The sequence below is a fragment of the Mustela lutreola genome, chromosome 2 (assembly GCF_030435805.1).
Source record: "Mustela lutreola isolate mMusLut2 chromosome 2, mMusLut2.pri, whole genome shotgun sequence".
Taxonomy (NCBI): domain Eukaryota; kingdom Metazoa; phylum Chordata; class Mammalia; order Carnivora; family Mustelidae; genus Mustela; species Mustela lutreola.
In genome coordinates, this window is record NC_081291.1 from 102,732,869 (window position 1) to 102,744,689 (window position 11,821).

Consider the following 11,821-nt stretch of genomic DNA (forward strand, 5'->3'; position numbering starts at 1 on the left):
TTAAATTCAAGGGACAACCTGTTACTGCCCACCAACTGCTTGTTGGAATAAATATACATACATGTGAACAAACAGAAAACCCCAAAAAGACTTCTTTTCTTTCAGTTTCTTTTCTCTTTTCTTTTTTTTTAAGATTTTATTTATTTGGGGGAGAGAGAGCATGCTCACATGAGCAGGGGGAAGGGCAGAGGGAGACTGATGCAGCACTGGATAAACCTACGGAGCCACCCAGGCACCCCTCAGTTTATTTTCAGTTTGACTTAAACCCAAGTAAACAAAAATGACATAATTCCCAGCACATTATTTAATTGAATGTGCTCAATCTAACCACAGAAAGCAGATGATAAATCCAAAGAAATTCACTAGAGGGGCCAAGCTGTAAATCTGGAAAGCAGGGGGAACAAAATTCCATAGCAGAGAAATTTCAGAGCCGGGAAATTTCAAAGGAGGAGATTATAAATTAAATCTCAAGAGCAAGAGCCGACATATATAAGGTATAGTAATAGAGTTCAGCTCACTTGAGTTCAGCAACCATTCGCTGAGCTCCTATCACCTGCTGGCACTGGGTTGGGCACCTGGGTTGAGCACTGCAGACTCAAAGATCCACAAACTCCTGCTGCAGAAGTGCTCCCCAGGAAGGATTACAATAGCAGTATGGAAGAGGAAACGCCTAACTTCCGTATTTAAATTTTATCGCTCTGCTGGATAGCTGACATTCCTTGTAGTAATAACTCACTGAAAATGTATCTGTTTTACAAAAGATCTCAACATGAGGCACGAATGTATCAAAATCCTAGAGGAGAGCATAGGCTGTAAGCTCTTCGACATTAGCCACAGCAACTTCTTTCAAGATGTGTCTCCAAAGGCAAAAGAAACAAAAGCAAATATGAACTTTGGGGACTTCATCAAGATCAAAAGCTTCTGCACAGCAAAGGAAACAGTCAACAAAACAAAGAGGCAACCCACAGAATGGGAGAAGATATTCACAAATGACACTACAGACAAAGGGCTGATATCAAGATCTATAAAGAACCCAAACTCAACACTCACAAAACAGATAATCACATCAAAAAATGGGCAGAAGACATGAACAGAACACTTCTCCAAAGAAGACAAACAAATGGCTAACAGACACATGAGAATATGTTCATCATCATTAGCCATCAGGCAAATTCAAATCAAAACCACATTGAGATAATACCTCACACCAGTTAGAATGGCCAAAATTAACAAGACAAGAAACAACAAGTGTTGGAGAGGATGTGGAGAAAGGGGAACCCTCTTACACTGTTGGTGGGAATGTAAGTTGGTGCAGCCACTTTGGAAAACAGTGTGGAGATTCCTTAAGGATTTAAAAATAGAGCTAACCTATGACCCTGCAATTGTACTACTGGGTCCCCAAAGATACAGATGTAGTGAAAAGAATAGCCATATGTACCCCAATATTCATAGCAGCAATGGCCACAGTCACCAAACTGTGGAAAGGGCCAATATGCCCTACAACAAACGAACGTATAAAGAAGAAATGGTCCATATATACTGTGGAATATTATGCCTCCATCAGAAAGATGAATACCCAACTTTTGTATCAACATGAACGGGACTGGAGGAGATTATGCTGAGTGAAATAAGTCAAACAGAGAAAGTCAATTATCATATGGTTTCACTTATTTGTGGAGCATAAGAAATAACATATTGGGAGAAGGAAAGGAAAAGTGATTTGGGGGAAATTGGAGGGGAAGACGAATCATGAGAGACTGTGGACTCTGAGAAACAAATTGAGGGTTTTGGAGGGGAGAAGGATGGGAGGTTGGGTAAGCCTGGTGGTAGGTATTAAGGAGGGCACGTATTATATGGAGCACTGGGTGTGATGCATAAACAATGAATCTTGGAACACTGAAAAAATTAAATTAAATTTTAAAAAAAAGAAGAAAAAAGAAAATGTATTAATTTTGTTAACTAAGGTCCCAATCTGGTTGAGAGAGAGTGTGTAGGAGCCTCTGAAACACAGCTGTGGAATTATATGCTTAGTCATCAACTATCAAAAGTGCTATCTTGCAGCAGAACCAGGGACTTAACAGGACTAACTGTCAATAGCTGGGAGAATAGGTCAACCCTATGAATGCAGTTAGTTTAAAGCAATGCCACAAGCTTTATAGAACAGTGTTTCTTTGTCTCTTGTTCTCTTGGGAAGTGTACTCTTGTGTCAGTTTAAATATCCATAGTCATTACCTTCCCAAAGCTAAGTAAAAATCATATCTTTGGTCTCATTCTTGTGTATTACTTTTGAATTCTATTTCTTTATGTTCAATGTTTTTAATTTTTTAAAAATATTTTTTATTTATTTGATTGAGAGAATGTGTGTGTGCGTGTGTGAGAGAGAGAGAAAGAGAGAGAGACCATTTTTTTTTAAGGTTTTATTTATTTATTTGACAGACAGAGATCACAAGTAGGCAGAGAGACAGGCAGAGAGAGAGAGGAGGAAGCAGGCTCCCTGCTGAGCAGGGAGCCCAAAGCAGGACTGTATCCCAGGACCCTGAGATCATGACCTGAGCCAAAGGCAGAGGCTTTAACCCACTGAGCCACCCAGGTGACCTGTCCATTTTTTTTACTGGTTTTTTTTTTTTTGAGTCACCCAGGTGCCCCTCTTATGTATTATTTTTGCCCATGCTTTTACTTACTGTAAACTCCCACTCACTTTGATTATGTCTGCCTGAATTATTTTTATAAACACAAGGTGAAAATGAGGTGTCTTTGAAAATTTGCATCTGAATTTTTGTACCAAACCCATGAACATTACAGTGAAAATGACCTTATCTTTGCTAAAATCTTTTAAGGCTCTCCCTTGTTTCAAGAAAAACTCTGAACTCTCATAGAATTTATTAAGTCTTTCCTAATCTAGACCCTGCCATGGTCTGATTGCTTGAAAGTATCTTTACCTTACTAATTTCTTTCTATTCTTCATTCTCCATTTATGACTCCTCTTCTGAGAAGGCTCCCCTTGACCTCCCAAGTCTGGGTTAGGTGTCTAAACTGGTATTCTGAGACCTAGTTCCAATGTCTGTGTAAGTAGGAGGGTTTCTCATGTATGCAACCAAGCCATTCTGCTACTATCTACCCAAGGATAGAATCAGATTTTCTCAGGTTAAGAGTTCAGTCCTACAGGACTGCTCTCTCTCTCTCTCTCTCTCTCTCTCTCACACACACACACACACACACACACACACATACACACACTTCAGACACCAGTCAAAAACCAGATTATTACCTGTGCTTCTGGCTGACTAGCTACAAACTGAAGGTTCCAATGAACTTCTCCTTGGATTTCAGACACTGGTTGCAAGTTCAGGTTGTTACCTGTACTTTTGACTGGCTGACTATACTTCAGAGGATCCCATGATCTCCTCCTCGGGTTCAATTTATTTTCTAGAGCAGCTCACAGAACTCAGAGGAACATTTTACTCACCAGATTACTGGTTTGTTATACAGGTATATTACTCAGGAACAACCAGACAGAAAAGATGAATAAGGCAGGGAAGGAATGGGGAAAAGGTGTGGAGTTTCTGTTCTCTCTCCCAGCAAATCACACTCTCTAGCTCTCCACATGCTCACCAACCTGAAAGCTCTCTGAACCTGTCCTTCTGGATTTTTATGGAGGTCTGTTACCTAGTCATAGCTGACTAAATCATTGGCCACTGGCAACTGATTCAACCTCCAGCCCCCTCCCCAGAGGTTGCACTGGAGGATACCCAAATCCTCCAATCACAGGTCGAGTTTCCTGGTGACCAGTCCCCATCCTTAGGTGCTTTCCAAAGTCACCTCCTCAATGTAACAAAAGACAACTTTATCACTCTCCACACTTAGGAAATCCACAGGGTTTGATAGCTGTAAGCCAGGAATGTGGAGGAAGACCAAATATATATAACAAATATGTTTGGATCATATGAATGAAGAAATATTCTAAATTACAACATCACAGTGCCTGTCCGAGGTGCTCCCACAGAGCATTTTCACCCTCTTTCATAGATAATCTGCTCAGTATCCTCAATTAGATTTTCAGTGGAAACAACGTCCACCTTATCAGTGTATCCCCAGCACCCATCACATGCTTGACACATATCATGGATACAATATACATTAGTCAAGTAAATAAATGAAAGAAGCTTCTGTTTCCCAAGCTGACATTTGCAACAGTGTAATTTTCCTAGTTAGCTCTAAGGCCATGTTGAAAAGACTTCTCCAGACCCAAATTCCCAGTCATTGTGATGATTTTTGCCCCACTGAATGGGAGATACTTGAGTGTACTTCACACTGTGAATGAATAATTTACTGTGATGAGAGAGCTCAAAGTAATTTCAAGATTCCTAATGCTGCCAGCAATAAATACATAAATGCAATAAAACTCAAAGAAATGAATTGATCAAGTGGAACGTGTCTATGTTCAAACGCTCCATTTGTGGAATTAGAGATGTACAATTTCCCCCAGAGCCTGGGCTTGTGTAGGTGGAGGCTTTCTATTTAATTGCCTCTTAGGCAATCCACATCATCGTAAGTAAATCCAATCACATGGGTGCATGTGAGTGTGTGTGTGTGTGTGTGTGTTCATTTACTAATTAACCTTGCTGGTAGAAAGACAGCCAAAAAACGGTTATAAAAGGTTACGGCTTAACACAGAAGCAGCGTGGTCTGCTCTCTTTTCCATGCTATCTCTGACCCACATGCATACAGACGTCCTCACACCCATAAGGAATAGTTTGCAAGAGCTGACTTTTCAACTTAAAGTCACTCACCTGACAAGCTCCAAAGGGCTAGTTCCTTTTTTCTTGCCACTTCCTCTTGAACTTCACACAACATATGTTCAATGTTCATAACAGCCTCAATGACGTCAGCTTGGGCTCCTTTAATCTCTAAAGTTGCCTTTTCCAGACTGATAATCTCTGAGATAGAGACCCTCAAGGTATTCTGAAGCCGAGTCAAACTGTCATGTTCTTTTTTCCCAAGGTAGAGGATAAGATTATTCTCAATGATATGGTGGTCCTGGGGGGTCAGTATCCTTTGGATCCACGCTTGGGCCTCCTTCATCTTTTCCAGGTTGGATCCTATCAGACTGATGGCAGGAGACTTAGCTTGGAGCCCATTTTCTCTTTTCTCCTCTCTGGCCAACTGGGGGACTGAAAAGACTGTCATAAACATCCACAGAAGGCAGGTGGGTTTTAAACCAGGGCTGAACAAAACACCAAGGCCAATGTTTGTCCCGAGGACATTATGACCATTGCCAGCGGCAGCAGCTTCAATTAAGTGTCTAGCTCTGATTGCTGTGTCAGATATGAAGGAAATCTAAATGTATGGTTTACAGTCTCCTTGAGAGCAGAGTTTAGCCTGTGAGGGGTTGGTTTTATCATGCCTCGCCCCTGCTATGTTGCATTTGTCAGTTCATGGATGAGCTCACCTTGTGATATCACCATGGATGTTAACCAATGATTATAGGCATGCCTCAGAGATGCAGGTCGGGTTGCAGACCACCGCAATCAAGTGACTGTTGCAATAAAGCAAGTCAAATGCATGTCTTGGTTTCCTAGTGCATATAAAATTTGTGTCTACACTATACTGTGGTCTACTAGGGGAGCAATAACAATATGTCTAAAAACCAATGTACCTGCCTTAATTTAAAAACACTCTGTTGCTTAAAAAAAAAAAGCTATCATCTGAACTTTCCATGAGTCATAATTACTGAACACTGATCGCCCTAACAAATACAGTAATAATGAAGAAGTTTGAAATATTCCAAGAATCATCAAAATGTGATATAGAGACATGAAATGAGCAAAGGCTGTTAGTAAAATGGCACTAGTTGGCTTGGTTGATGCGGGGTTGCCACAAACCTTCAATTTGGAAAAACAAAACAAAACAACCCAGTGGTATCTGTGAAGCACAATAAAACAAAGTACAATAAAATGAGGTATGCCTTTGTGTCCCGCTGACTGAGACTACTATCGAGTTTGAAATCAAACATCTCTGAAAGCCATAGAGCTTAAAGGGCAAAAATTCCTTTTGAAAAATACGTACTTCTGATTATAAAAATAATACATTTATTTTGGAAAAATTAGAAAATTATCCAAGTTTAATGAAAAGAAGAAATAGCCATAACCTCATTACTTGGGATTCCTTTTGATTTCATATCTGTATGTAACAGGACAATTTACATCTCCACAGAATTTGCAGCTTAGCAGCTTCTACTACTTGACATGGTATATCCCAGCAGAACAGGCCATGGAACTTGATTCCAACCCACCCATGTGTATAAGGAGCAAAGATATATATATAAAGAATTAGAATCTCTGATGGATTAGGGTAACTCTCAACTGAAATTGAAAAAAAAAGAAAGAAAGAAAGAAAGAAAGAAATTGTGGGAACTAGCCGAGGAAATTCATAGGTGAAGCAGTATCCAGAATATATAAAGAATTCTCTCGAATTATCAAGAAAGAGGAAGAACCTTTTTCTTGATAGACAAGATTCTCAGCTGGACAAAAGATTTCATAGAAAAGGAAATACAAATGGCCCAGATATGTGTGAAGAGATGCTCATCTTCATTGACAATCAGGGATATGAAAAATTATCCAACAGATCGGCAAAAATAAGTCTAACAATATTAAGTGTTGGGGAGGATACAGAGGAACTAGAACTTCTGTATATATTTATGATGGGTGTAAAACTGGAACAACTACTCCCATAATTATGTTCTGTAAAAAATTTTTGTATGTGTGCATCAGGAGATATATACAAGAAAATTTACCTTCTCCTTTGTAACAGCAAAACCCACTGGAAATGACCCAAATGTCCTTCAGCATTGGAATATTATTAAAGCAATGAAAAGGAGTGAACTTTAGCTATTTGGATGAATCTCAAAAACACAAGAATATGGGGATACATAACATAAGGGGAAAAGTAAATTGAGCACCTACTATGTTCTAGGCATTTCTAAATGCTTCACAAAAATTATTCTGTTCACTCCTCACAACCTTATAAGTACTAATAACAGCCTCATCTTACAAATGAAGAAACTTATTTAAAGTTATTAAGTAGGGGCACCTGGGTGGCTCAGTGGGTTAAGCCGCTGCCTTCAGCTCAGGTCATGATCTCAGGGTCCTGGGATCGAGTCCCACATCGGGCTCTCTGCTCAGCAGGGAGCCTGCTTCCCTCTCTCTCTCTCTCTGCCTGCCTCTCTGTCTACTTGTGATCTCTCTCTCTGTCAAATAAATAAATAAAATCTTAAAAAAAAATAAAGTTATTAAGTAACTTGCCCATGGTTAAAGGCCTGGCTAGTAGGAGCCGTGGAGCTACTAGGTATGGGCAGTCTGACTCTAGCACTCACATAATTCTGCCTCCTCATAAATGATCTGAGGTTAGTAGTGGTAATTAGCATCTTTTCCCCTCTGGAATAGTTGAGTGGTACCAGGAACTCTGAAACAGTACCAGGAGAGAGACAGAAGGAAGAGGGTCTGAGTTTAAAAAAAAAAAAAAAAAAAAAGCCAATGTTTTGGACAATGAAGTGATAAAAGTTCTTAAACTAGAGACACGGGGATTTTGTTTATTTGTTTATTTTTTAACCCTTTTTCTCCCTGGGAGTTTATATTACTTTTTAGGAGAAAAGAGAAGCAATACATGGTGATACTTCATTTACCCATCATTACTGGAGGGAAAAATTGTTCTTCTGGGAAACTAATTTTTCAGATCACTAGGGGATACACTTCTAGCACCAAATACCTTAGTTAAATATTTATGAGTTAGATTACTTAGTTTATTAGTTAAATATTTCTAATGAAAACACATTTCCCTGCCTTCCTAAATAGTTCAGCTTTTCCTTGATAATCTGAGATCATCACCATTAACCATCATTAAGGTCAATTATTGTCCTGCGCTATAATTATAATTCCTTTACAGATGTCCTTTAAAACGACCGAAGTAAATGGTAACACATGGCCCTATTATTTGGACTAAAAACAGAGACATTTGTATGTTCGTTTTCCATATTAGCCTCGCCTAAAACTCCGGTCTACCTTCCCTTGGTTCAGTGTGATTCCCCCCACTTGCACTGCTTTTGTTTGCTTCTAGGCATTTTCTTCACGTTGGATGCCCCACCGCAGCAGCTCGAGCCACTGAAAATCTGCCATCCTCAATAAAGCCCAACTTAGACCCACTTGACCAGGAAGCCACTCTCGATCTTTTTAGGTCAGTAGGACTTTCTGCCTCTTCTGGGTAGTTTGTCCAGGCAGTTTCTCCCCTGGGTTGTTTGTCCATCCTCTCACTCATTATTCTTTGGCCTTCATTCAATGCTTTGCAACAGAACATTTTTACATACATAATCTCTATTTATGCTGACAAAAGTCTGTCTTTATCATCATTTTACAGATAAATAAAGAGGTTCATAAGAGGCAAAGTGACAGACCACAGCTCTCTCCAAGTAACCCCTCCTTTGTTTCCAGCACTGCTGGACCATAGCCCATCCAAAAGTGAACTGTTCTGTTAAAGGGTATAAGCAAATCATTGTGACCCTAGTGGGAAATACCCCAACAGTTTCTATTCCTCACTGAATGTCTAGTGTTCTTGACATTTATACACTACTGTAGATCAAAAGACCACTTCACAAGTACGCATCCTGGTTGTCATGAAGCAATTCCAACCCCATCAACTCCAACTCCACTAAAGGAAAGGAGTTACATGACACAGTTCATCTTTCTCCAACATCGGCCATGGTTAGTTAAGTCCAGGGATCCCCAAACCTAGTTCAGCAGCAAAACTGACTAGGAGCTACTGAAAAATACACATGCTTGGCCCAGATCCAAAGGTCCTGAGTCAGAATATGTAGGGTTGGGGGCCATACATATTTTTGTTTGTTTATTTGTTTAAAGTTTCTATTATGATCCTAGTGATTCTCAGGTTTGAGTAGCATCAGGTGAATCCATTTATTATTATCTGGTATGACTGAGATGTTTTCTAAAATTACTATTTAGATGTGACCCCATTCAGAGCAGAAAGAGTAACTGGCTCAGTCATCTTATGAAGGACAGAACTTTTCTTAGGGAAAAATTATAGAGAGCTATTTGTGAAGTAAATAACCACACTGTGAATTACCCACTGCAGCTTAGCCTCTCTCTATTCATATCATGAAACTGGACTAGGCAAAACCAGAATGATGTTCAGATGCCAAGCCGGTTAGTATCCAAACAGGAGAAAATATACTGGGCTTAGTTCTTCCTTTTGTCCCTTCTATTAGTTAAGATGATGAAGAGGATGAGCTTCTGGTGAGTAGACTCTACTTCTATTTTTTTTTTTAAATTTTTAAAGATTTTATTTATTTATTTGTCAGAGAGAGAGCACAAGCAATCAGAGGCAGAGAGAAAAGCAGGCTCCCTGCTGGACAAGGAGCCCGATGCAGGACTCGATCCCAAGACCCTGGGATCATGACCTGAGCCAAAGGCAGTGGCTTAACTGACTGAGCCACCCAGGCGTCCCATGGACTCTACTTTTAGACCCGGGAATTTCTTACTCACCATTGTAGTTACTGAAACCACGTAGCTTGAATTTAGTCTTTTCCATTTCAGTGCTGAAAGCCTATAAGAAGCAAAACAGAGCAGAGTCATAAGTGGGGCTTTTGGCCATAGTCCTCAAAATCCCTCTTCCTACCTGCACAGACCACACCTGGCCTCATCCACTCTGTCAGTCTCCATCCTCATTACCACAAATCTATAGCAGCCTTTTGGAAAGTCCTAAGAAACAGCGATCACAGCACCAAATCGTGTAGTACCACGATCTATTAGAACACCTAGGGGAAACAAGTATAGAAAAACCAGACAGAAAACCAAAATCTGGTCTTAAAATAAAGAGAATATATATGTATATCCCAAGGCAAAATATAATCATTCATTCATTCCATAAACATTAATGCTCTGGTTATTGCCTGTGAGGCACTGAACCAAGTCTGTGGACACTTCACTGGAGAACTAGGCAGATGCTCTTTTAGCTAATAAAATGGAAATTCATTTGGAGAGGATTGTTCTGCAGCTTCGCCTTAGCCCAGGGCCTGGTTGATGCAACACACAGCAGCTGTTTTTATTATCATTGCTTAGGGGAGCCCTCAGATTGTGGTTGATCTTTCTATGTTTTTTGAACTACCACGTACATTTTTGTTTGTATATTGAAGAGAATGAACCTTCTTTTCTACATGCAGTTCATTCCCCTTGTAGGAAGATGGTCTTTCCTGAGCTGTTCTGGAATGTGCCCGAAGCACCTACCTGGGCCCGCCGATCGATTGATCGATCGAGCTCTGCTTCAGGGAGAACTTCATTTGCAAGACTGGATTCCCTGTGTCTGGAAGGTGAGCTACTTTATGGGGTAACTGGCTTATAAGTCTGTGGGTGAGACACCCTGGTGTCCTGGAGCTGGCTGACATGGGCTAATGAGAGCTCACTGTGGGCATCTCTTCCCAACTCCATCTTCAGAAATGTCAGCAATGAACATCAGCAAATGCTACAAACTTCCTTGTGCCTAGTCAAGCAGCAAAAGGAAAAAGAACCTTAATACTTGTTCCAGGAAAGAGCAAGCTGGAACAAGAATAAGTTCATTTTCTTGTCGGGAGAGAGAAAATGGCAACCACCCACCTGGAGACAGGCTGCAGGGTGGAAGAGTAAGCAGTCAGAGGACTATTTTTCAGAGCCACTCTTTCTGCCAGGCACCGAGCAAGGCTCTTTATACCCAATACCTGGACCCACGCCTGAGAGGCTGTGCTAGCACTTGGATGTTGCTACTGGCAGAATCAGAAACCTGTCTTGAAAATCTGTTTTAAGTCACTGTATCTTATTTCATTTCCTTTTTAATTCTTCCTTAACATTAGGACAAGTTCCTTCTCGAAGTGCCAGTTAAGTGAGCATAAAGCCCAGAGATGGTACGTTAATGGAAGAACAATATAAGCCCAGCATCACAGAGGCGTGAGGGGACGTGGACCCCTCTGCCCCACACCAGCCTTTCCCAGGAAGATCAGAGGCCCCACCGTGATCTCTGCTTCTTAGGTCACATGCCTGCGATTTCGGGTTTGGGAAGCAGACTTGCACCCCCTTCTCTCTAGACGGGACAGCCTCCTGGAATGGCCTGGAAGGCCACAGCAGCCTTTGTTATAACAGTGACAGATGTCAGCAGTGCCTTCTATGGGGGACCACCTCCTGCTGGACTTGATAAAGCACAATATACTAATTATGCTGGACCTTTTCACATGTTAGAAACTCAACTTAATCTGCCCACTCTAAAGCAAAAAGCTGAGATGAAGTGAAAACTAAAGCAGATGGACACACAGATCTCTGCATTCAGACACACGGACACATGCCCCTACACACTGGTTTTTGTATAAGACCACAACTGACCTCCCTCTGGGGTCACCCACAGAGAAGTTAAACAATAGACTGAATTTGGGGACAGTACTGGGGACATGGCAAAAGTAGTCAAAGATACCTCTGCTGTGAAATAATTAATAATCTAATTTGGAAGAAAAGATAACAAACAGGTCACTTGGTTTCCTCTTTAGGTCAGCACTCTGTGAATTACAATTCATTACAGCTGATGCAACAGCTAGCCCTCATGGAGGGCTTCCCTGCATGCCTGGTACTGTTCTAAGTGTTTTTATGTGTATTAACTCATTTAATGCTCACGACAGCTCCATAGGATGGTAGTTATTATCCTCACTTTATTCTACTTTTTTTTTTCCCCCAAATAAGCTCTATGCTCAAAGTGGGGCCGAACTCATGACCCTGACATCAAGAGTTTTGTACTC

The 11,821-nt window shown here is 40.7% G+C and overlaps 1 protein-coding gene across 3 annotated transcripts in view; it reads right to left on the reverse strand.

Moving 5' to 3' along the window:
- Positions 1 to 11,821, reverse strand: part of PARP9 (poly(ADP-ribose) polymerase family member 9) — a 36,296-nt gene that overhangs the window by 13,125 nt on the left and 11,350 nt on the right. For all 3 annotated transcript variants that reach the window (XM_059162823.1, XM_059162825.1, XM_059162824.1), the window contains exons 7-8: positions 9,552 to 9,612; positions 4,791 to 5,171 (exon numbers count right to left, since the gene is read on the reverse strand). In XM_059162823.1, coding sequence (XP_059018806.1) covers positions 4,791 to 5,171; positions 9,552 to 9,612 — 442 coding nt within the window. The remainder of the gene's footprint in view (positions 1 to 4,790; positions 5,172 to 9,551; positions 9,613 to 11,821) is intronic.